Raw genomic sequence first — 26,390 nt, 5'->3', positions numbered from 1 at the left:
CCAAGTTGTTGGTTTCCACACCAACGAACAGAGCAAAAGTCAGACCCTGCACCTCAGTCTGCTTCGGTTCCTCTGTGTTCTTTTCGGTCCACTTCCGTTTGTCTGCCCACTTCCCCTCCCATGCCCATCATCAGTATGTGCTTTCGGCCGAGAGAAGCCACACAGGGGAACAGACCATTTCCTTCTCTGTAAACGTAGGCAAGGGGGCTTTGAGGGGCTTCAAGGGCCTGCAAGGCTGCGGGACAAGAAACAGGCTGGACCATCTGGTGTCACCCACCTGCATTTCAGCCTGGCCCCGCCATGGCGACTGCTGGCTTCCCATCTCAGGGTCCCAGACCCTAACTGTGAAAAAGAACCTCCCACTTAGGTGGGAAGGCTCACCAAGGCTGTGACTGGGTGAAGGTCAAGTCTGGATGGGGCCGACAAGAGAGGGGTCCACACCAGGGAAGGAAGGCCTATCTTAGGGCCCCCACTTTCCCAGGTCTCTTCCAGGACCCCACTTTTTAAAATTTTTACTGTTTGGCCACACCGTGCACATATGGGATCTTAGTTCCCCAACTAGGGATCAAACACGCACCCCCGGCACTGGAAGCCCAGTCTTAACCACTGGACCACCAGGGAAGTCCCTAGGACCCTCACTTTTAATATTCTTCTCAAAGAGCTCCTCAAATGGCCTAAATTTGCATCCTTTCAATACTGGTCTCCATCCATGCTTGGCATAGGCTGTTGACAATAAATAATGAAAATTAGTTCTCATTTCTGTGAATTAATAAATTATTTATAATGGGACCAAGAAAAGACATTCAGTGAAACTCTCCCATCCTCGAGGAGAAGAAGATCAAGATTTCCCATTTCTGATATCAAAGTCTCCTTCAGAGCACTGGGCCTTCCAGTGAATTTAAACACCGAGTGTGATGTTTGCAGAGAAGACCAGAAGCAGAGAGAGGAGTAGCAATAGCAGTCATTCCACCCGCTCTTTCCGAGCTGGGGTGGAGGTGGCAGAGATGGTTCCAGAACACACCAGCCAATGTTGACAGCCAGGTGGGAGGGGGCTGGGTCTAAGGCTTCTGGAAGCAAGGAGGTCAAAGAACTGTACTCCATCTACCCCACGCCACATCCAGGGAAAGTCTTGCCTATCTTCTTTCCAACTCATCCTCTTACAACATTCATTCTGATGGATCTGGTGGGGATACTTCAGAGGTTAAACACTCCTGTTCCTGGGAGACTAAGCAGCTCAGAGACCCCACCTGTTGGCCCAGGGCTGGACACAGACAAAGACAGTTTGTGTGCCCAGCTCATTGCAGCCCCGTGCCAGAACTCGGTGGGTGGACCCTCCCACCCCATCCAGGCCTCCTTGCCGCCTGGGCTCAGTTTACAAGTGAAGCCCAGTTCTCAAAGCACTGAAGTGCCAGGGCATGCCAGATTGGTGGGTGGAGGTGTCCTTGAGGCTCTGTTCTCACGTGACCTGGCTTGATGGCCATCCTCACATCAGTCTTGGCAAGGAGACTATTTCTAAAAGCCACCTCAGTGACAACAGAACCCCAGGCCCCTTCAGGCGGCTGCAGATGACCCCTTGGACCTCGGATGGGCTGTCTTGTATTGGTTTCCTCTAAGCCACAGCTATGCGTCACGTCAGCATGTTGTTAATGGGAACACAGATGTTTTGATGACTTTAGGTCTATGAAAGGATAGAGCACACTTGCCAAGCGTGTGCCTGCTAGCCAAGGCTTGAGGCCCTCTGCATGTGAGTCATGTAGAATTCACACATGTTTTTTTTCTCTGAAAGATTTTTTTTTTAACTTTAGACCAAATCAGAAGCAGGTTATAACTCCCTGACTTTTCTCATCCCTGTGACCTTGACCCAGCAACCACACTGAAGAGGAAAGAAAGGACACTTCTGGGGGAAGTGGGGGAATTTTAGGGGGCAGTTGCCCAAGGCCATTATCTTAGGGTTCTCCAGGAAAAACAGAATCAAGGAGAACCAATTGTATTGGGTTGGCCCCAAAGTTCATTCAGATTTTTCCATAACATCTTACGGAAAAACCTTAATGAATTTTTTGAGCCAACTCAATATATGCACATCTCCTGTAGTGAGAGAGTGAGAAGGAGAGAGATTTAAGGAATTGGCTCCTGCAGTGTTGGGGGCTGGAGACCTGGGAAGAGCTGGTGTTGCATGTCCAAAGGCTGTCTGAAGGCAGAACGCCCTCCTTCTCCCAGGACCTCAGTCTTTGGGATGAAGCCCACCCTCCTTATGGAAGGTAACCTGCTTTACTCAAAGTCTACAATTAACACTCATCACATCTAAAAAATAGCTTCATCAGGACTGGTGTTTCACCAAATATTTGGGCACCATGGCCTAGCCATTTCACAGCTTAGAGAAACTGAGGCTCAGGGTATCTGGCTGATGGATGGTGGGGCTACCTTCCCTGCCACACCGCGTCCAGTCCACCCTCTGAAGAGCACACTGTGCCCATTTCTTCAGCCCGAAAGAACCAGGATGAAGGGCTCAGAGGAGGCCCCAGTTTGCCAGAGGACCCTCTCAGTGCCCCAGCAGCCCTCTCCCAACACACATGCACAGACCCTTCTGGGAACGTCGGCCCAGGCGTGTGCACATTTACACATGACCCCAGATTTCTGAGACCTGTGAAAGTGAATAATCTGGATCTGACCTGGTCTCCTGGGGCTGATGCAAAGAGGTGGAGGGGGACGGGGGCCTGGTCTTGGCCGCCAGCACAGGTGGAAGGTAAGGGAAGGATGGGCTGGCCGCGGTGGGCGTGGCCACGCGTGAGAGGAGGAGCTTCAGAAGTCCCGCCCTTAGAGAAATTCATCTGCACGGTTGTGAAGGGCTGAATAACAGATGTGGTGTATTTTCAGATCTTTCTACCCTCCCTAATGAAAAATCCCAAGCATTGCTGGGTGAGCAGGTAGACGTGAGATGAAAACCATCCTGTCCTGGACCTGTGTCCCACCTGCTCCTCCCGGGCCCTCCTGCAATCTAAGCTTCCCGAAGACAGAGGTCAGAGGCCACACTGCATCACTTCCTTGTTTCCACCCGCCAGTGGCTCCCCACCCATGAAAATAAAGGCAGACTCCTCTCCACGTCACTGACAGGGTGGATTCTTTTCCTGTTGCTGCTCTAACAAATCAACATAAATCCGGCCACTTAAAACAACACATTTATTATCTTACAGTCTGGTAGGTCAGAACTCCAACATGGGTCTTGCTGGGCTAAAATCAGGGTAAGATTCTTAGATTCCCTGGATAAGAACATAGATATCTTGGAGGGGGGAGCATTATTCTGCTTCCAACGTTGTGTGATCAAGCCCTGCCACCTCCAACAGTGCCCAGATCGGACACCTTCTGGGTTCCAATATTCAGACCTCTGTGTTTCTCCACACACCTTGTGCTGCATGTGAAGTCACTTTAGTCTTGTCCAACTCCTTGCTACCCTATGGACTGTGGCCCCCCAGGCTCCTCTGTCCACGGAATTCTCCAGGCAAGAATACTGGAGTGGGTTGCCATTTCCTTCTCCAGGGGATCTTCTCCATTGACCCAGGGATCGAACCCAGGTCTCTTATGTTTCCGACACTGGCGGGCAGGTTCTTCACCGCTACCGCCACCTGGGGAGCCCTTAGCTTCCACAAACCTTAGCAAGTTCATTTCGACCGCAGGGCCTGTGCACTGGCCCTTTGCTCTGTCCAGAGTCTGGCCCTGGTCCTTGAAAGTCAGTCTTCCCACTTTCACTAGAAGCGCCCTTCTCGAGGAGCCCTTACCTGCCTACTGAGTGTGGGGCAGCCTCCTGGCCACCCTCCAGGACACACCCCATTTCCACTGTCTGCCGCTGGATATTTCCAGGTCTGTCTGGTTTTTCTCTGCATGCTTGGCGAGGCACGTACTGGGATCTGTTCTTTGAGTGTCATTCACGTTGTCCTTCCTATAGCCCCATGAGACAGGGATCTCAGAGGACAGCGCTGACTCACAGGAGGCAGGAACTTGCCCCAGGTCACTCAGCCAGGAGGAGTGGGAGCCGGAACACAGACAGGCTGCCTCCGCAGACCCAGGACATCACCTGGCAGGACAGGCTCTCCAGACATACTTGTTGAATGAGCACATTATCTTACTAGTTAGATTCCTGCTGGGAAGGTAAAACCTCTAATTACGCAGTCAGAGAAAGAGCTCCAAGCTGATACTGACAAGTCTGTATGTTTTCACATTACAGTGTAAATGACTGAAGGTGTCTGATGTTTTTCTGAAAGTAGTTTTGTGTTTTGTCTTTTTTTGCCTGCAGGTACTCGTGCGTTACAGGCTTCCCTAGTGACTCAGACGGTAAAGAATCCACCGGCAGTGCAGGAGACCCTGATCCCTGGGTCGGAAAGATCCCCTGGAGAAGGAAATGGCAACCTACTCCAGTATTCTTGCCTGGAAAATTCCACAGACAGAGGAGCTTGGGGGGCCACAGTCCACGGGGTCGCAAAGAGTCAGACATGACTGGGCAACTAAATGACAATTTTCTTTTAAATGAAAAAGTCTGTGATGTCCTTATTTTAAGTTTCAGGCAGTCCCAAAGAAGCAGGAAAAACTGGGTGGAGTCTTTGAAAGGACAAAGAAGGTCCTATCCACCCAGGGAGTCTGCCCTGTGGCCCCAGGGCTGCATAAGCCTGGGGAAAGTCTGTAGAAACCTGGCAGTCCCGCCATTGTCCCTGCTGATGAGGGGCATCATCCAGTCTCCGGTGCCACTCAGCAGACAGACACTACTCCTGGGGCAGCTGACAAGGAGGCAGGTCAGGGTGGCCGTTTGTAAGGGGACTGGTGCCCCAGTGGCAGGGCGAGCGCTCCACAGGCACTGGCTGGTTCTGCCAAGAATCAAGGCAGGTGTCAAACAGGACCCGCCAGGGTGAGCAGGCCTAGGAGGGCATCAGTTCCTACCTGGAAGACTCCAGCCCAGCCCAAGGACCCAGTGCACTGTCTCCTTCCCCAGCTGGTCACCTCCAGTCCACACCTCAGCCTGCACTGACCAATGCCCCTGAGGGCTAGAAACTGCCCCAGCGGAGCAAAGGGATCTCCGCTCTTCACTGCGATCAGGGCAGTCCTTGACAGGACTGGGAAAGAGTCACACTCCTGAAGGTGCCGAGGAAAGATGGAGGCTGCTGGAGAAAGGGGAAATGCCAGGATGGCCTTCCGGTCACCCATCCTCACCCTGAGCCCACCCATTTGTCTAAACCCTGTGCCTGTGGGGAGTGAATCCCTGGATCAGTACTCATGAAGGTCTGCAGAATGGCAATCTCGCCCTCCCTGCAAGAGGCTCTTCTGGTCTTCCCATCCAGGGGGTCGTCATCTGTTTTCCCTTCTCCGGATACGGGCAGGTCTTGTGACTTGCTTTGGCCAGCAGAACACACTGGAAGCGATATACCAGTTCCAAGGCTGGCTCTGGATTAACCTTATTGTCTAGTTTCTGAATCTGATGTTTTGACATCTGGGGCTGTGTGACTTGGCACAGACTGTTCCTCAGCAGGGGGGTGGGGGGGCGGCGTGGCTAGCAAATTCCTAGAGGCAGCAAACAACACAACACCCTCCTTGCCCGTGCCCAGCACACCTTAGGTGGCAAACCAACCAAAGCTGAGCCCATCCCCCTGATTATCTGGTCTGACACCTGTGAGACACTAACACCCCACCCTAGCCATGCCCCCCCAACAACCCCAGGGTCCATCAACTAGGAACAGCCCTATACTGCCATCTCGCTCACATTATTCCAACTAGCCAGTCCTAACTCTAGTGTTCTTACCCTGTCTCAAGACCCCCAGTACAGGCTTTCCCAAAGTTTCCATCCCTGTCTCTGCCTGATGTTTTCTCTGTGACCCTCTTCTCTCGAGAACTCTAAGTGTTAATAACATGCTATCTTTTCCCCGGCACTGTCTCCTGATCTGTTGGCCCCACCCTGCCTGACTGAAACCGAAATGTTAGCTCCATGGCAGACCAGCGTCTCAAGAAGTCTGGTGCATCCTGCTGGCCTTAGCCCTCAGCCGCTTTCCAAAGTGCAGAAAGCCCAGGCCAGCCTGCTGGAGGATGGGGGACTCCATGGAGCAGAGGCACCCTGGACCACCCAGCCCTGGCTAACCCAGCAGCTGTCCACAGACCAAGAGGAGCCCAGGCCTAGAGAGTGGAGCCTGGAGCCCGTGAGCAGAACAGCTGAGCTGAGTCCTGCTCAAACTGGTGACTTGATCAGCCAGTTCCAGACCCAGAGCAGCTGGATCAGAACCAAATGCAGGATCCTTGTCTGTTTAGTTCTTGGTGAATGGGCCGTGAAAGTGAAAGTGTCAATCACCTAGTCGTGTCTGACTCTTTGCAACTCCACAGACTGTAGCCCACCATGCTCCTCTGTCCATGGGATTTCCCAGGTGAGAATACTGGAGTGAGCAGCCATGCCCTTCTTCAGTTGGATCTTTCTGACCCAGGAATCGATCCCGGGTCTCCCACATATCAATCACATGATTTTTTACCATGCGAGCCACCAGGGAAGCCCATGGACCGTGGCAGGCATCAAATATGTGTTTTATGAAATAACTCATTTTCGATTTGAATGATTCACACATCCCAGTAGCTGTGGTTCATCTCCACGTATCCTTCTAAAACAGATCAGTCGCTCAGTTGTGTCTGACTCTTTGTGACCCCATGGACTGTAGCCCGCCAGGCTCCTCTGTCCATGGGATTCTCCAGGCATGAATACTGGAGTGGGTTGCCATTTCCTCCTCCAGGGGATCTTCCAGACCCAGGGATCGAACCCAAGTCTCTTGCCTCTCCTGCATTTGTCACTCAGATTCTTTACCACTAGCACCACCGGGGAAGCCCTCTAATACAAGGACTGGTTATAAAACTGTGCAGCAGGGTTGGCAAATACTCCTGGTGCTACGAGCATGGCAGATACCTCTCTAATCAAGCATGGTGTTCTTTCACAGTGAGGTCCGAAATGAACAACAATCCATCCCAACCAAGGCTCCAGGCCGCCCCAGGTTATCTGTCTAAATAGGCAACAGAATTGACATTGATAAACTGACCACAACTGAGACAGACTGGGACCTGGGACCCTGCAGCGCTGGAAACAACTCTCCTTGAGTAGGGAAATACAAAGAAGCTGTATGAGACTAAAAATAACTGCGTGCATGCACAGCTGGGGCAAATTCTGGGTACAGAGACCAAAAGGCCCGACTGCCACTTTTGAGGAGCCTGGAGCAAAAGCAGGGTACTGTGCATGCCGTCTGCACTCCACACCACCAGAGGGGTGGGCAGAGCACCTAAGCCACCGTTCCCACCTGACCCCTGGCCACACTCCTACCTACACCCCCGTATAAGGAACAAGCTTCCCCATTCCCCTGGGGAGTGAGTGAGCAAGGGAACTTGTCACTTGTTCTTGATCCCACCTGCTGCAGCAGGGCCCCACAAAGCCTTGTCTGGCCTTGTCTGGGCTCTAGTCAATTTCTGTTGATTGGGGAAGGCCAAGAACGCTGCTTGATAACAACACTACCCCAGGATGGAACATGTTCAAATTCCCATGTTTCCACCCTTCTGCATCTAATTCGGGGAGTAGGCACGGAACCCGCGCCGCCTTCTTTCCCTCCGCCTCCGTCAGTGGGGTTCGGTGGGTGGGGGCATCTTTCCTCCCTCTCGCTGCTCCCTCAGGCTCTGATCCTAATACAAGGATTCAGTTGCTACTGTCTCGGGTGCATCAGGCTCCCTGTCTACAGCATGAGGATAATGGTGCTACCATTGTCTGCTTTAAAGTTTCAAAGAAGGACAAGCGTAACGTCTACAGTACGAAAGTGACTTGGGAAAGACAAGGAGAGTGAATTAAATCATCATTTTCCTGACAATGTGTTCAAAAAAACAAGGGAAGAAGCCAAGAAAGAGGAAGGCATATGATCCAGAAAACGTAAACTCCAGTCCAGGCCAAAGTCCCTGGGTAGCCGCAGGGCTATGAGCCCAGAGAAGGTTCAGCAAAACTGGAATCCAGGGGCAAGGAGCCCGGCAGAATAGGGACCAGGCAAGAGGTTTTTGGAAACTACTGTGCTCATGTAGAGGACGGATGGGGCAAAGGAGAAAAACTTTGAGGAAAACCAAAAAGTTACACAAGAAAGAAAATTAATCATGGTAGGTTACTTGGCTCTGTAGCAAACAATGGAACAAAGTACTCATCTGTCATCACAGGAGATCAATTACTTAGAAATGTGGAATAATTTCCAGGGCATTTGAAAACAGTTGCCTCAAGAGAAAGAGAGAGAGGACTATGGGACCATTTCTTGAAAGCCACAAACTACCAAAAATCCCCTCCCAAGAAAAAAAAAAAGCTACCTGAAGGAGTTTTGTACCTGTCAAACTGAATCCATAGTTAAGAATCTTCCAGAAAAGAAATCTCCAAGCCCACATGGTTTCATTGGTCAATTCTATCAAACACTGCGAGAGGAACTGACACCACCTCTACATAGTCTCTTCCGGAAAACAGAAAGAAGGGGACAACTCACAGTTCATTTTAGGAAGCCAGTGTTATGGTAACGCACCCAGGCAAAGACAGGAAAAGAAATACGAGGGGTCAGCAAATTGTCTGTAGAAACACGGCCAGAGAGTCAAATTTTCCAACTTTGCAGCCCATAGTCTCTGTTGCAACTACTCACCTGTACAGTTGTAGTACAAAAAGCAGTGATGCTGACGTGTAAGGGAATCAGCGTGGCCAGATTTGAGCCCCAGTGGGCTGGATATGTTTCATGGGCTATAGTTTGCTGACCCCTGCTATATATCAATATCCCTCATCAACAAGATACAAGAATTCTCACAAAACATTAGCGAGCAGAATCCAGAAATATATACGGTGTATAAGATGACATGATTCAATTAGGGTTTATCTGGGAGTGCAAGGCTGGTTTCAAAATTAGAAAATCACATGACATTGTAAATCAATTATACTACAATTAAAGTTTTTAATTCAATTTAAAAAAGTCAATCAATGTTATCCACTTTAATAACAGACTGAAGAATAACCACAAGATCATATCAGTTGAGGGAGACAAAGCATGTGATAAGATTTAGCATCCATTTATAATAAAACATGCTGTGATGATGCTATAATATCACAATAATAAAAGATGATGCTGTGAAAGTGCTGCACTCAATATGCCAGCAAATTTGGAAAACTCAGCACTGGCCACAGGACTGGAAAAGGTCAGTTTTCATTCCAATCCCAAAGAAAGGCAATGCCAAAGAATGCTCAAACTACTGCACAATTGCACTCATCTCACACGCTAGCAAAAACAATACGTGAACCATGGACTTCCAGATGATCAAGCTGGATTTAGAAAAGGCAGAGGAGCCAAAGATCAAATTGCCAACATCCATTCGATTATCAAAAAAGCAAAAGAGTTCCAGAAAAATATCTACTTCTGCTTTATTGACTATGCCAAAGCCTTTGACTGTGTGGATCACAACAAACTGGAAATTCTTAAAAGAGATGGGAATACCAGACCACCTGACCTGCCTCCTGAGAAATCTGTGTGCAGGTCAAGAAGCAACAGTTAGAACTGGACATGGAACAACAGACTGGTTCCAAATCAGAAAAGGAGTACATCAAGGCTGTATATTGTCACCCTGCTTATTTAATTTTATGCAGAGTACATCATGCAAAATGCTGGGCTGGGTGAAGCACAAGCTGGAATAAAGATTACCGGGAGCAATATCAATAACCTCAGATATGCAGATGACACCATCCTTATGGCAGAAAGCGAAGAACTAAAGAGCCTCTTGATGAAATTGAAAGAGGAGAGTGAAAAAGTTGGCTTAAAGCTCAATGTTCAGAAAGATCATGGCATCCGGTTCCATCGCTTCATGGTAAATAGACGGGGAAACAATGGAAACAGTGTCAGACTTTTATTTTTTTGGGCTCCAAAATCACTGCAGATGGTGACCGCAGCCATGAAATTAAAAGACACTTGCTCCTTGGAAGAAAAGCTATGACCAACCTAGACAGCATATTAAAAAGCAGACACATTACTTTGCCAACAAAAGTCTGTCTAGTCAAAGCTATGGTTTTTTCAGTAGTCATGTACAGATGGACCACAAAGAAAGCTGAGCACTGAAGAATTGATGCTTTTGAACTGTGGTGTTGGAGAAGACTCTTGAGAGTCTCTTGGACTGCAAGGAGTTCTAATCAGTCTATCTTAAAGGAAATCAGTCCTGAATATTCATTGGAAGGACTGATGCTGAAGCTGAATCTCCAATACTTTGGCCACCTGATGTGAAGAACTGACTCATTTGAAAAGACCCTGATGCTGGGAAAGATTGAAGGCAGGAGAAAAAGGGGACATGAGATGGTTAGATGGCATCACCAACTCAATGGACATGAGTTTGAGTAAGCTCTGGGAGTTGGTGATGAACAGGGAAGCCTGGTGTGCTGCAGTCCATGGGGTTGCAAGGAATCGGACATGACTGAGCTACTGAACTGAACTGAACTATAATAAAAACTCTATTAAGCTATGGCTAGAAAACCTTAACCTGACAAATGGCTTCTACAAAGATCTACAGCCTAGCATCCCACTTAACATTAAAAAACTAAATGCAGGACATTCCTGGCGGTCCAGTGGCGAAGACATTCCACTCCAAAGGCAGGGGGCCTGGGTTCCATCCCTTATCAGGAAACTAGAGCCCACATGTTGCAACTGAGACCCAGTGCAGCCAGATAAATAAATAAAATAAATATTTTAAAAACAGACAAAAAAGCTGAACGCATCCTTCCCACAGCAAGGATGTCCGCTGTTACTCAACACAGTATTAGAAGTTTAATAAGTGTAATCAGGCTAAACAAATAAATAAATGGCACATGTATAAAAAAGGGAGAAATAAAATTGCCCCTGTTGGACTGGGAAGAAGGCTGAGCGCCGAAGAATTGATGCTTTTGAACTGTGGTGCTGGAGAAGACTCTTGAGAGTCCCTTGGACTGCAAGGAGATCCAACCAGTCCATTCTGAAGGAGATGAGCCCTGGGATTTCTTTGGAAGGAATGATGCTGAAGCTGAAACTCCAGTACTTTGGCCACCTCATGCGAAGAGTTGACTCATTGGAAAAGACTCTGATGCTGGGAGGGATTGGGGGCAGGAGGAGAAGGGGACGACAGAGGATGAGATGGCTGGATGGCATCACTGACTTGATGGCCGTGAGTCTGAGCAAACTCCGGGAGTTGGTGATGGACAGCGAGGCCTGACGTGCTGCGATTCATGGGATCGCAAAGAGTCGGACCCGACTGAGCGACTGAACTGACTGACTGACTGACAGATAACCTGATTGTTTATGTAAAAAATCTGAGGGAATCTACAAAAAGAAATCCCTATAGCTAATAAGTGAGTTCCACAAAGTCATAGGATACCGTGTCAACATAGAAAAGCCCACTGAATTTCCGTAGTCTAGGAATATAGCATTGGAAATGAAAAAATCTTAAAACTAATACTACTTAAAATAGCTCCAAAGATGAAATACTTAGATTTTAAATCTAACAAAGCATATTCACATTGAAAATTTTAAAATACTGATGAAAAAATCAAGGAAGATCTAAATAAATGGAAAGACATGTAATTTTCATGTCATTGGAAAACTCAATATTAAAATGCCACATATGTACATGTGTATGTTCTTAGTCATATCCAACTCTTTGAGACCCCAGGGACGGTAGCCCACCAGGCTCCATTGGATGCTCCAGGCAAGAATACTGGAGTGGGTTGCCATGCCCTCCTCCAGGGGATCTTCCAGACCCAGGGATCGAACCCACACGTCTTACATCTCCTGCATTCACAGGCAGGTTCTTTACCTCCTGGGAAGTCCCTTCAATTGAGAATTGCCTTTAAAAACATGTATCTTAACATAAACTTCACACTTTATATAAAAATTAACTCAAAACAGATCACAGATCAAAATGTAAAGAAGCAAAACTATAAAAATTTTAGAAAAAAAAAAACATACGAGAAAACTTTAATGATCCAAAGTCAGAGAGTTCTTAGATTTAAAACCAAAAGCAAAATCTATAAAAATAAAAAATTAATCAGTTGGACTTCATCAACATTAAAAACCTTTCCTCTGGAAAAGACACTGTTGAGACAAGATGCAGTGAATGAAATAATGCCATTTGTAGCAACATGGATGAATCTAGAGATTTTCATCCTAAATGAAGTCAGAGAAATACCATATGATATTACTTACATGTACAATCCAAAAATAATAATGATACAAATGAACTTATTTACAAAACAGAAACAAACTCAAAGACTTAGAAAACAAATGTATGGTTACTAAAGGGGAAAGTGAGGGGAGAGGGATAAAGTAGAAGCTTGGGATTAACATACACATACTATTCCATATAAAATAGATAGCCAACAAGGACCTACTGTAGAGCATGGAGAACTACACTCAATACTCTGTTATAATCCATATGGGAAAAGAATCTGAAAAAGAACAGATAGAGGAACATGTATAATTAAATCACTTTGCTGTGTACCTGAGACTAACACAGCATTGTAAATCAACTATACTCTGATATAAAATTAAAAAATAAAAAAATAATTAATAAAAATTTAAAAAGACAGGCTGCAGAAAATATTAGCAACTCACACACCTGAAAAAACGATTTCTAATTAAAATATATAAAATATTAGAATACTTAAAACTTAACCATAAGAAAACAAACCACCCGTTTGGAAAATGGGCAGAGGGCCTGGAGAGACACTTCACCCAGTAGACTATCCAAATGTTAAATAAGCACATGAAGAGATGCCAATATTACCAATCATTAGAGAAATGGGCATTTAAACCAAAACAAGACATCATTCCATACCCATTAGAGTGACTTGGAGACAAATAAACAAACCTAATAATATTACGTGCTGGTGAAGATGCAGGGTAACTAGGCTTTCTATGCATTGCTGGTAGGAATGTAAAATGATAAAGTGAAGGATCTCAGTCGTGTCCGACTCTTTGGGACCCCATGGACTGTAGCCTACCAGGTTCCACCATCCATAGGATTTTCCGGGCAAGAATACTGGAGTGGGTTGCCGTTTCCTTCTCCAGGAGATCACCCAGGGATTGAACCCGGGTCTCCCACATGGTAGGCATTGTAGGCAGACGCTTTACTGTCTGAGCCACCAGGGAAGATCCTGAAAATGATAAAACTGAATGGAATATAGCCTAGCTGCTTCTTACAAAGTTAAAGATACCAAATGACCCAGCAATCCCACTCTTAGATATTTACCCGAGAGAAATGAGTGTTTACATTCCACAAAAAGCTGTATGGGGAATATTTATAGCAGCTCTAGTCATAGTCACCGAAAACTGGAATTGACAGCACGGGAGTCATTAAGTTCAATGGCTGAGCTGACTGTGATATGTCCACACAGTGGAGCACCACCCAGCAATAGGAAGGAACTGTGCATTCCCAGAATGACATGGATACATTGCACTAAGTTAAAGAAGTCAGAATCAAAGTCTATGTACTTTTTACTTCCATTTATATGACATTATGAAGATGAAAAACTATAATGATGAAGAACAGATCAGTGATGCCAGGGGCTGCAGTGGGCAGACATGTGCCTACATAGGGGCATCATGATGTCATTCTGGATTGGTGGAACCGTTCTGGCTCCTGACTGTGGTGGAGATGGCCAAGCATAGAGCATAGCTCTACGGTTAAAATCATGGAAATGTACACTAGAGACATTTTTTTCCCCAATAAACTCCAAAAAGCAATGTATCCAATGGGAGTAGACAGTCAAAAGAATGAATCTCTAACAGTGCATTTTGGAACCCTGTGACAATTGATCACAAGGAGAGGTTTGGGAGAGGGGGAAATATTCTGAAATACTACAGCACCCGCATCCCACTGAGGAGGTTGAGGGCCACCATGGGGGAGAAGGGTGAGGCATGGGGCTTTGTTAAGTGCCCTTCCTTTCCTGTCTCCCCTGCAAGGCTGTCTCTCTTTCTAGGGTGAGACCACAGAGTGGGCAGCAGTGTTGAAAAAGGGCCTGCATTTATGGGATCCCCGCACTGCTCAACCTCCACTCCTTTCCCAGGACCACCGGTTCTCCAACAGCAGATCTCAAAAGTCTTTCAAAGTGACTCAGGACAGATGTGATGAAAAGCCAGACAGGGACTGGGGGTGAGATTCCCCAACCTACACAGGACTTTGGGCAAAGGACAGTTTCACTAGATTTTTTAAACTAACTTCCATGGAGAATCCCTTCTGCTCCCTTTCCCTCTCACCAAGCCCAGTGAGGCAGGTGCTTTTGCAGGTAAAGAAATCAAGGTTTAGAGGATAAGGAATTTGAGGAAGCCTGGACATGGCAGGGAAGGGATGGGACCCAGATCTTCCCCCAAGAACACAGCCTGAAAGAGCTTACTTCCCTATTTGAACAGCAGCTGCAAACATCTGAGAACTGCCCAGGGTCTCACTTTATCCAGGTAACCTTGAGAGAGCAAGTAACAGCAGGACAGAGCCCCCCCAGCATCCTGTCTACCCTGCCCCCTCTGCTGGCCCGGGGTGGGGGCCCAACTAAGAGATGCACCTCCGTGTGCTCCTGGCTTCGCACTCTGGGCCTGAGGCTCTGTTTTGTAATCTGCAATGGGCAACCCTATTGTTCTGCTTGGTGGGTTCCTTGTGGGGACCTTCTGCGGCCTGGCACCTCACCCCCTTCCACACTAAGATGGACCAAGTTTGGTCTGAACTAAATTCTCCCTTCCTGCATCCCAAGGGCTTCTAAGTGGCCACCGATATGCCTGCTTGGTTCAGATATTCAGTTCATGGGTGAGAGTCTGTGGAGAAGGGCAAAGGCTTAGAGCCCAAAAACAGAGGTGAGGCTGTGTGACCCTGAGTAAGTCACAATCTCCCTGGGCCTCAGCTCCCTCGTCTGCAAAATGGGGGTGGTGACAGTTCCCAACTCACAAGGCTGCTCTGAGAATAAAGAGCATGGGAGATGCTTAGCAAAGAAACAGGCGTTCATCCGTCAGTCAGCAAGCTTTCCTTCCGAACGGGCAACCCACTCCAGGATTCTTGCCTGGGAAATCCCACTGACAGAGAAGCCTGGCAGGCTACAGTCCATGGGGTCGCAAAGAGTCACACAGGACTGAGCGACTGAACACACACGCGCACTGCCATTACTGTTATTGCTGTGGATGGTATTGTCAGGGTAGCTGCCCCACAACTCATAGAACACGTGGTCACAGATGGAGGGGTCTCAGGTTTTCAGAACCAGTCTGGTGATAGCTGGCTTGGAATTCAGCAGGTCGAGTCTTACCTTTGAAAGAGCACTTTTAACTGAATTCTTTTTTCTTTTTCTACAGCACTGCTGCAGCATGTGGGACCTTAGCTCCCTGACCAGGGATCCAAATGGCTCCCCTGCTTTGGACGTGAGGCGTCTCAACCACTGGACCATCAAGGAACTCCCTTTAATCTGCATTTTTATCTTAATTTTTACTATCAATCCTTGCTGCTTAATGTAAAAGTGAATCTGTTCAAGTACATAAATCCATCAGGATTCCAATAGCCACAAGTCAGGGAGAGAAAACCTAAGGGAAAGCTGCCTATAAGTTTGGGAAAGAAACTTAGTCCCAAATCTAAGGTCCCCCAGGCTCAGAGTGAAGCTGCTTCAGACACCTCCCCATCCACCCCTGCCTGGGAAGTGCTGTGGACTGCCAAGAAAGTTGGTGGTGGGAGCCACACGCTAAATTGGCTATTATGATGTTAGTTGCTCAGTCCTGTCAGACTCTTTGCGATCCCATGGACTGTAGCCCACCAGGCTCCTCTGTCCATGGGATTCTCCAGGCAAGAATACTGGAGTGGAGGGTTGCCATGCCCTCCTCCAGGGGATCTTCCCCACCCAGGGATAGAGCCTGGGGCTCCCACATAGAAGAAGGCAGATTCTTCACCATCTGAGCCACCAGGGCTATACCACCAGTACAAAATGTTTTTGGTGTTTAAAAAAAAAAAAAAGTTTTGTTTTGTTTTTAAAGTTGGTGGGAAGAAGGATATTTCGGTTAGAAATTTAAGTGTTGGAAGTTGGAGGCAGGGGACATCCTCTACTCTAATCCGGTGAGCGGGGAGCTCTTCTGGAGACCCGAGGAGGACCAACGTCTCCTGAGATCTTCTCAGGCAGAGCCTTCTCTCTGTCTGTCTCTGTCTCTCTCTCCCTCAGCGGACCGAGGCTTTCGCACCAACTGCTCAGACCAGCCCGGGTCCTCCCAGACGCCCGGCCCGCGATGCATCCGATGACAGATGAGGGACGGAACCCCAGTCCCAGCCTGGCTCCAAGCCCCCGGCCCGAGCATTCCGGTGGAATGTGGCGAGCCAAGGTCCTTCGGCCTCGGCGTGGCCTCCCCTGCAAGCAGAATCAGGGAACTGGCGGGAGGGACACTGACCTGGGAAGCCCGCGATTCGGGGCAGGCGAGGAAGAGCAGCAGAAGGAAGAGCGCCCGGGGACACTTGGACACCATCTTTGCCAACCGGAACCTTTCCGCTTGGGAAGGGGAGATAACTTGGTCTGCTGCCCCCGCCGAGGCTGTCCCAACCGATGCCGCGGCCGCCCCTGCGGGGAACCGGGCTCCGCTCGGTCCGGATCGGCTCGGGTAGGGAGGAAAGCGGGAGCCCGGGAGCGCAGCTCGGCCCGCCGCGCTCGGGAGGCGCAGTCCCGGATCCAGGTGCGCCGCGCGCGGACCTGGAGCTCCCGCGGCCACCAGCGTCCGCTGCCGCCTGCACGAGACAGTCCCGGCGAGGCGGGGAGGCGCCGGCCCCTTGGCCAAAGCCGAGGAGGAGGGGCTGCCCGGCCAGGAATGCGCCTGGGAGCGCGCCCAACCCGCGCGGCTCCCGGAGGAGGCCCGGCGCGACGCAGAGGACGAGCGCCGGCATCCCGAGCGCCCTCGCGGGGGAGGCGGCCGAGGCGGCGCACACGTGCGTGCGGAGCCCCGGAGCCCATCCCAGCGCCGGGTCGCTCCTGACCCGCCCCTTTCCAGCCCGGGGACACTGAGGCTGACCTCATCCAGCGGCAAGCGAGATTCAAATCCAGGTCTGTCCAACTTCAGAGAGCGCGCGCGCGCGGACGTTTTCCTCCCCGGCACTCGGAAGTCAGGACTAGTGTGGGCGCGTGATGGACTTAATGAACTCAGACCGAGTTCTCCACCCGAGAACTGCTATCGGAGTACAAGAACACTCAAGAACAGTGACTCAGAATCAGCAGCCCTCCTCATCTGCTGCCCTCCACTCCCCAGTGGAAGGAGAAACAGTTTGAACTGGGAGGCAGGGGAACACTGGATGCTTTGCTGAGGTTGGGTGGGACACGCCGCTGGGAAGCACAGACATTAGCAGTCTGAGTCCCCCTGCATCCAGGGACTGTGGGAGGATCCAGATGGCCTCAGCTCCAAGCTCCTGGAAAACAGTGTTTAAGTTCTTACTGGAAGAATGTTTCAGAAGGCAACACTGCAGATGTAATGGTGCACACCAAGTCTGGCCAAACCTCAAATCTATTTTTTCTGTTTCCAAATTTCATTTAGCAGAGCCCATTCAGAGCTCAAAGGCTACGTAGCCTTAGAGCCGAACTGTTTTCTTTTGGAAGGCGGAGGGGGAAATTGGGGAAAACGAGGGGCCTGCTGCAGCCTGGCCACCTGGGCAGACACTACCCAGGAAGTCCGGCGGGGCTGCCCCGCCACCTTCCCGCCGGGGAAGGAGAGCGCGCCTGTGAACTGTTACCTGCGCTCCTGGGGAGGCGGCTTGAAGGACACGGGACAACACACTGCTCCTCCCTATCCAGGTGGAGGGGGCCAAGGAGCCCGGGCGGAACCCACAGCCTGTGCAAATCGGGGTATTTCTGCCTCCAGCGCTCATGTTTGCTGTCTTTGCCAAAGCCCAGTGTCCCCATCTTTGTATTCTCCCCTCCTCCACCTCTAGAGAAGAATTTCTTCTGGTCAATGAGGCTGTGTTTATTTTGTATTTTATCCCACCTGATGTTTACATGGCAACTGCCACCCCCAAAACCAAGGCTTCTCGGCCCTGAGCCTGCTTGTGCTGGAGCCATTAGTGCCTGAGAACTTCCTCCTGCCGCGCCCTCTGAATGGATGCACAGACCTGAAGACACTCCTGAGTTCACCAATGAAAAAATGAAAGCTGGGAGTGGCTGAGTGACTGGTCTATGGTTTGCAGACTCAAGGGTCTTCAGAGCAGGGCTATTTCCAGCACAGGCTACCTTCAACCTTCATCCCACATCTTAAATACTTAAATATTCAGTCATAGGATTTCTGAAATTTTGTTTACAGGAACAGAGTTTTTCCTGGTTTCTGGCTTCATTCATCCCTTTCTCTCTCTCACTTTTTCTCCCTTGCTCCCCACTTCTCTTTCTCTTCCTCCACCTCCTTTTCCTCTTCTCATTCCCCTTCTTCTTCTCCTTCTTTTTCTTCCTCTACTTCTTTACTTCTCAAGCATTCCTAAGTTTCAACACAGATTTTTTTTCCTACTTACCAGTTTGTTTCCCTTGTCCTACGGCTGGCTTCTCTCGCATGCTCTAGCGTCCAGTCTGAATGACCCTGCTAAGGTCCAACTGCCCCCTCGGTACCGCCCCTGGTCTGTCTGCAACAGCCCGTGACCTGTGGTCATCGAGACAGGCCCTCCGCAACCCATACCTGCCAAGGCTACCAAGAGCAAACAGCCTGTGAAAATAAGCCACGGGCTACTCCGGGTTCCACAAACTAACCTTTGCCTGAATTGACTCTGATGGTCCTGCATGGGGATGACATAAGAAGGAACCAACATTTCTTGAGCACCTGCTGTATGCCAGATCCTCTATTAAGCTTTTCATGAATATTCTAGTTTATCCCCTCACAACCCAGCAAAATGGGTCCTATTATTTCCGTTTTGCAGATGGGGAAACTGAGGCTTAGCATGCTTAGTTGCCCAAGATCAAACATCAGGTTAGTAATCGGGAGAAACAGGATTTACGCTTGAATGTGTCTGGTCCCAAGGAGTACGCTTTCTGCTGCAGTTGAAACTAAACACAAGAATTTGCTCATTATTCTTGTTGGCCAGTGTTTGATATTTTCAAAGGCAAGTATATAAAAATTAGCTTTAGGGGTAATTTTTCAGGGAAAGATTACATTTCACTGCAAAGATTACACCTATGCAAGTTAGGCCTATTTACAATAACCTCCAAGGAATTGTTGAAATTAATCACTGGGCCTATTCGTACTTAATATTGTTCAAAACAGGACAGTTCTGCCAGGTGACACTCAATTTGCCCCTCCGGATGCTTTCTGCCCTGGAGGGCAACCTGAAGGGATGGCATCAACACCCCTGCGTGCTCTCTGTCCTCTGGTTGTATTTGGAGGCTGGGAATGCACAGTGGGAGATCAGATGGAGAAGGGTGAGGCCCTGAGGCTGAGTCAAGCTGGCTGTGTCCCTTGACAGAAAATCACTGCTCTTTACAAGGCAATCTCTTCTCCATCCCTCTCTTCCCTTGGGATTCCCACAGCCCCTCCCCCTGTCCCGGGCCATCCATCCCTCTCTTCCCTTGGGATTCCCACAGCCCCTCCCCCTGTCCGGGCCAAGGGATACCAACAGCACCTCCATCAGTGGCCCTGGGATAGGGCAGTCCTCTGGTTGGCATTTGTACTTCCTGTCCACATCCTGTAAATAAATCGTCCACAAATTATCCTCACGTGAGCAAGCCATTTCTTGGCTTTTGGCTGATAGAGTGACCACTGTCAATAAGTTGAAAATATTTTTTCCCTCCAGCTTGTAGCTCTAACAGGAAATGAGGTGAATAGACACACGATGGAGCTTGTGCACACACACACTCGGGGCGAGGCACCAAGAGGACACTCTTAATCTTTTCCCTTGCTAATCAATGCTATCTTGGTCTAGGGCTGCGATATACCCAGGTAAAAATACCCCCAACACCACCTCTTTAGACTCCCTTGGCTGTGTGACCCAGTTTTGACTAATGAGATGTAAGTAAAGCCGAGCGGATGAGGCTCCCAGGAAAGCCACTTTCTTGACAAACAGAAACAGTCTCAAAGATGTGTGTCCTTCTTCCTCTTGCTTGGAGCATGGACCCAGTGCTTGGAATTGCAGCAGCAACTCCATGACCATGAGATTACAGTCCGGTGCTTAGGATGGAGGTTTAGAAAGAGAGAAGGCGTATGTTCATAGCAGCACTAATCACAACTCGCAAGTCAGGGAAACAACCTACGTGTCCACTGACAGACGAATGGAAAAAGAAGATGTGGTACGTATGTGCAAAGGAGTACGACTCAGTCATAAAAAAGAATGGAACAATGCAGCGCCATGGATGGACCTAGAGGTTATCATACTAAGTGAGATCAGAAAGCAAAAGACAAACACCATGTGATATCACTTACATATGGAATCTAAAATATGATGCAAATGAATTTATCTACAAAACAGACTCACGGACACAAAGAACAGACTTGCAGTTGCCAAGGGGGGAGGGGCATGGGGGAGGGATGGATTGAGGGTTTGGAGTTAGCAGACGCAAGCGTACACAGAGAATGGATAAATGACAGTGTCCTACTGTAGAGCACAGAGAACGATATTCAATATCCTGTGATAATGGAAAAGAATATGAAAAAGAATGTATATATACATTTGTATATATATATGTATGTATGGAGAAGGAAACGGCAACCCACTCCACTGCTCTTGCCTGGTAAATCCCATGGATGGAGGAGCCTGGTAGGTTACAGTCCATGGGGTCGCAAAGAGTCAGACACGACTGAACGACTTCACTTCACTCCCTTCACTCACTTCATACTTTATCGCTGGAGAAGGAAATGGCAACCCACTCCGTGTTCTTGCATGGAGAATCCCATGGACAGAGGGGCCTGGTGGGCCATGGTCCATGGGGTCTCAGAAAGCCAGACACGACTGAAGTGACTGAGCACATGTATGTGTAACTGAGTCACATTGTTATACAGCAGAAATTAAACACAACATTATAAATCAACTGTACTTAAATAATCTTTTTTAAAAAAAGCAAGCGGAGGGAGCTTGCTTCCTTAATGATTTCTTTGAGACATGACAGTACTGGGCCTCTTACAGCTGTCTTGTTATCTAAGAAACATTAACCCCTGTTGGGTTAAGTCATTGGTAGTTGGGTTTCTGTTTCATGAAGTGGAACCAAATCTATGAGTCCATGGGGGATCCAAATACATAGCTGAATAAAAATAAAGGGAGGAGAAACAACTCTTCTTTATAGAAAAATTACAATCAGTAAATATAGAAAAAAAGTGTGAAAAATAGAAAAGGCACCATTCGAGCACTACAGTAATAACTGTTGCAGGCATGATCCACCAATGAATGCTGAAATCAGTGAGTAAGTATTTAAGCAGAAACAGGAATTTTGCATAGTCCCAAAGTATCTTCCCCCAAGTATCTACATATATTAGAAAGGGAAAATTTTTAATTTACAGTAGATCAATGAGGCAATGTCCTGTACCCTCTGATCTGAGGCACAAACATGTGTGGCTTCTGTGACATTCTTTTGCCAAAAATGTGTAACTTCAATCTAATCATGAGGAAAAAAAATTAGATAAATCCAGGTGGAGATACACACTACAGTGCAAAATTGGCAGGATTTCACTCTTCTTTATGGCTGAGTGATACCCCATTGTATAATGCACCACATCTCTGTCCATTCACCTGTTGGTAGACCCTTGGGTTGCTTTCACATCTTGGCTATTCTAAATAATGCTGCAATGAACACTGGAGTGCCCGTATCTTTAAAAATTATTGTTTTCCTTTTCTTCCTATATATACCCAGGAGTGGAATAGCTGGATCATATGACAGATTGAAGGCAGGAGGAGAAGGGGACGATGGAGGATGAGATGGTTGGATGGCATCACCAACTCAATGGACATGAGTTTGAGCAAGCTCCAGGAGTTGGTGATGGACAGAGAGGCCTGGTGTGCTGCAGTCCATGAGGTCGCAAGGAGCTGGACACGACTGAGTGACTGAATTGACTGAGTGATGTAACAGTTCTATTTGTAGTTTTTTGAGGAACTTCCATACTATTTTGGAGAAGGCAATGGCACCCCACTCCAATACTCTTGCCTGGAAAATCCCATGGACGGAGGAGCCTGGTAGGCTGCAGTCCATGGGGTCGCTAAGAGTCGGACACAACTGAGCGGCTTCACTTTCACTTTTCACTTTCATGCATCGGAGAAGGAAATGGCAACTCGCTCCAGTGTTCTTGCCTGGAGAATCCCAGGGACGGTGGAGCCTGGTGGGCTGCGGTCTATGGGGTCGCACAGAGTCGGACACGACTGAAGCGACTTAGCAGCAGCAGCTGCCATACTATTTTCTATGGTGGTTGTACCCATTTACATCCCCGCCAAGTGTGCTAACGCTCGCCAACATTTACTTGTGGTATGCTTGATGATAACCATTCTGACAGGTGTGAGGTGACATCTCATTGTGGTTTTGATTTGTATTTCTCTGATGATCAGCAATGCTGAGCATCTTTTCGTATGCCTCTTGGCCATCTGTGCTTTGGTCTTAGAGTCTGTACGATACAAACACAGTTCAGAGCGAGCCAGTGATTTGGGAAGTTTATACACAGAATGTGGGCTTCCCTGGTGGCTCAGTTGGTAAAGAATCTGCCTGCAATGCAGGAGACCTGGGTATGATCCCTGGGTTGGGAAGATCCCCTGGAGAAGGGCATGGCAACTCATTCCAGTATGTTGCCTGGAGAATCCGTGTGGACAGAGGAGCCTGACAGGTTGCAGTCCCTGGGGTCACAAAGAATCAGACACGACTGAGAGACTAAGCACAGCTCAGCACGCACAGAATGTGGTGCTTACTTTCTTTGGTTCTCTCTTTCAATAATCCTTTCCCTTTCTAGCTATTGTGATTCTTCTAATTTCTATCTTCAAATTCAACAAGTAAAATTCAGGTTTTATAACTGGGTTTGATTTCCACGTGACACACACTGTGTCCTGCTCTGAGTGTAAAAGCCGTAAATATGGGAAAGGCACCCAGTGCGATCCCCTGTATCCAACAGTATTTCCAGTATGTCCCTGTTCCTATCTCTCTCTGATATCTCCAACGTATTTTAATTGTATCTAGAGTTGATGTCTGGGCAGTCAAAAGAAGGTACTTCCCGTTATCAGAACTTGAAATCTACACATACATTTTATAATCATAAATGTATTATTTAAAAAGCAATTTCCTAGTGAAAAGTCCAGCTTCTTCATGCTTTTTTTTAAAAAAGCAAACTAAAACTTAAGGATTGAATATGTTATCAGTATGTTCAGTAGTGTTAAAAATAAAATATCCAATTAAAAATAAATTTAAATTTAAAAAACCAAAACAAAATAGACACTGTCTTTTCTGGACTGTATAATGCCTCCACTTATTAAATTAAGAAGCAGAGAATCAGAATTATGACTGTTTATGTTGAGATAAGAATTTTGAGGCTAGAGTGAAAGATAATACAGTAATATAAAATGAGGAAGCAAGGGGTAAACAAGTCATAGAAAGTATATTTTGAGTTTTGATGTACAGTTCAACCCTCCTGTAGCATTTCTCTCCCTCTGACCCTGAGGATCCAGAGCTGAGAAAAAGCAAAATCTGGCCAGAGGGACCTGGAGTCAATTGTTCATTTTCTCATCTGTAAAATGCTCATAGGCCCCTTCCAAGCTTTCAAGTTCTAATTCTGAAAGAGACTAGAAACATACCAAAATAAGAAGGGGTTTTTAGTTTAGGGGGAGGTTTGCTTGCTTGTTTCTTGGCTCCTTTTTTTTTTTTTTGCCATGATGGTGGTACTCAGTGTACATTTTTTAAAACTAAAATTTTGCCTCTTAGTTGGCACTTGGTAAGTAAAAGTGAATTTACAAATTTTTTAAAGGCAAGAATTAGCGACCAAAAATGTTGAGATTAGACCTCTTCCGAGACATAGTTTGGCACCATCTGCTGGGTAGGGTTAGAAGAGTTCCTGTACAGAAACTTGCATTGCAGTTTCTTATTTTGTTGTTATTTAGCTGCTGAGTCATGTCCAACTCTTTGCAACCCCAGGGACTGCAGCACACCAGGCTTCTCTGGCAGCTTATTACTTTCCCAAAATGATTTAAAGGAAATGTTGTCAAAATTATTTACATCTGAATTCAGTAGCATACCAGGTTATGTTAGTAGGAATTTAGCTGCCAATCCACTATCATTGAAGGGGCAGAGGACGTGCCTTGGGTAATGTCATTTTTTTTAAGTTTTAAAATTTTGACTGTGCTGGGTCTTCATTGCTGTGCCGGCTGTCCTCCGACTGTGGTGAGCGGGGGGCTACTCTCTTTCTGGCTGCGGCGCGCGGGCTTCTCATCGCGGTGGGCTCTCTAGTTGTGAAGCGCAGGCCCCAGGTGCGCGGGCTCGGGGGTTGTGGCTCCCGGGCTCTGGAGCACAGGTTCAGTAGCGGTGGCACAGGGGCTTAGTTGTTCCACAGCATGTCAGGGCTTCCTGTACGAGGGATTGAACCCAGGTCTCCCGCACTGGCAGGTAGATTCTTTACCAATGAGCCACCAGAGAAGCCCAGAGTAACTTCATTTTAACACATGTAAATAAACCTTAGAATGTGTTTGAATTTTGTACGGAGGAGTCTGTTTGAGCTGTTTGAGCTCCGTAACCTGTACAATCACCGTTAACACTAACCTTAGCTGTCTTGGGAAGGCCTGGGCACTAGGCACTTTCTTTCCTCCCTCTCCCTTCCTTCATTTTGGGTCACAAAAGGTGGAATGTTTATTTACATTTTGATACATATATGTGATAATTCAGGGCTTCCCAGGTGGCTCAGTAAAAAAGAATCCGCCTGCCAATGCAGGAGACACAGGTTCCATCCTTGATCCGGGAAGGTCCCACATGCCTCAAAGCAACTAAACCCGTGAGCCGCAACTATTAAGTCTGCTCTGGAGGCCCTAGAGCTTGTGCCCCACAAGAGAAGCCGCCACAGTGAGAAAGCCAAGCGCTGCAGCCAGAGAGCGGCCCCTACTCACTGCAACGAGAAGAGGCCACACAGCAACAAGGACCCATCACAGACAAAACATAAATCAATCATTACAAAGAAAAATAGCAGGCAGGCATTCTGCTCGAGTCGTTTCCCAGCCCACCTGGTGGTTTGTGTGGCTTTGTGACTGAAGTTTTGCTAATGAAATGTACTAAGTGATGGGCACCACTTTCAGGCTTTGCCCTACAAAACCCCCATTTGGAGCAACCCTCGCCTTCTGCTGGCTGAATGCAGATGGCAGGCCCACAATATGAAAATACACCTTGGGCCCCCGAGGGATCGTGTGGAGCAGGGCTGCCCTGCTCACTCTGCAGCTATCCTACAAGTTAGGAGACACAGACTTTTTGTCTTAGCCTCTTGAAATGTAATTGAATAATTACTTACAGCCTAGCTGAACCTCAACACTCTAAGCGCCCCTGTGATCTGTTGCCAGTCTTTTCTCTACCTGCTGTTTACATGAGTCACATGTAACTTTATATCGTATTTTTTAAATTTTTTGGCTGTGCTGGGTCTTCGTTGCTGTGCACGGGCATTCTCCAGCTGTGGTGAGCAAGGACCACTCTCCAGCTGTGGTGCCTGGCTTCCTCACAGTGGTGGCTTCTCTCGTCGCGGCTCACGGGCTCAGTAGTTGCAGAGCGTGGGCTTAGTTGCTCCGTGGCATGTGGGATCTTCCTGGACCAGGGATCAAACTCACGTCCCTTGCATTGGCAGGCGGATTCTTAACCACTGCCATAAGGGAAGTGCCATATCTCTTTTAAGTACATTTCTATGTTATTATATAGTCTTCATAATGTAATGGTTGCAGAGTAGCTAGTTAAATAAACTATAATTCCTTAACCATTCTAATGTGATGTTTAGTTTGCTTATTTTTTCCTCTACTTTAAATAATGCTATACTAAACATTTTTATGCAGAAGCCAGGCTTCCCTGGTGGCTCAGACCATAAAGAATCTGCCTGCAGTGCAGGAGACGGGAGACATGGGTTTGATCCCTGGATCAGGAAGATCTTTTGGAGAAGGGAATGGCTACCTACTCCAGTATTCTTGCCTGGGAAATCCCATGAACAGAGGAGCCTGGCACTAGTGATGTGCTCATTTCCTTAGACACTGAAAGCAAAACAACTGTTACAAATACTTAATAGCATAAGCATATCGATTTGAGTTTTAAAAGTTTCTCCTTTCATTCGCGTTTGTCCTACCGAGGCTGAACGCTGGCCCGTGTTGCCGCCCCTCCTCCTTCGAAAAGTGTACGTCGTACTATCTATCAGAGTCTACATTTCCTATAGGTTTTAGTAATTTCAGTACTCACAGATATTACCAAGAACCAATCA

The 26,390-nt window shown here is 47.7% G+C and overlaps 1 protein-coding gene across 7 annotated transcripts in view; it reads right to left on the bottom strand.

The window, feature by feature from the left end:
* Nucleotides 1-17,433, bottom strand: part of FBLN7 (fibulin 7) — a 57,680-nt gene extending 40,247 nt beyond the window's left edge. For 5 of the 7 annotated variants that reach the window (XM_086328339.1, XM_086328340.1, XM_086328338.1 and 2 more), the window contains exon 1: nucleotides 16,431-16,778. In XM_086328339.1, coding sequence (XP_086184465.1) covers nucleotides 16,431-16,505 — 75 coding nt within the window. In that variant the 5' untranslated portion in view covers nucleotides 16,506-16,778. Of the gene's footprint in view, nucleotides 1-16,430; nucleotides 16,779-17,042 lie in introns of those variants that run through there. The other 2 variants (XM_086328342.1, XM_086328343.1) reach the window with 1 other exon arrangement.
* Nucleotides 17,434-26,390: the final 8,957 nt, after the last annotated feature.

Source organism: Bos grunniens, chromosome 11 (assembly GCF_055505025.1).
Source record: "Bos grunniens cultivar Pamir isolate PY7600 chromosome 11, Bosgru_T2T1.0, whole genome shotgun sequence".
Lineage (NCBI taxonomy): Eukaryota > Metazoa > Chordata > Mammalia > Artiodactyla > Bovidae > Bos > Bos grunniens.
This window is presented reverse-complemented; position numbering and strand designations above follow the sequence as displayed.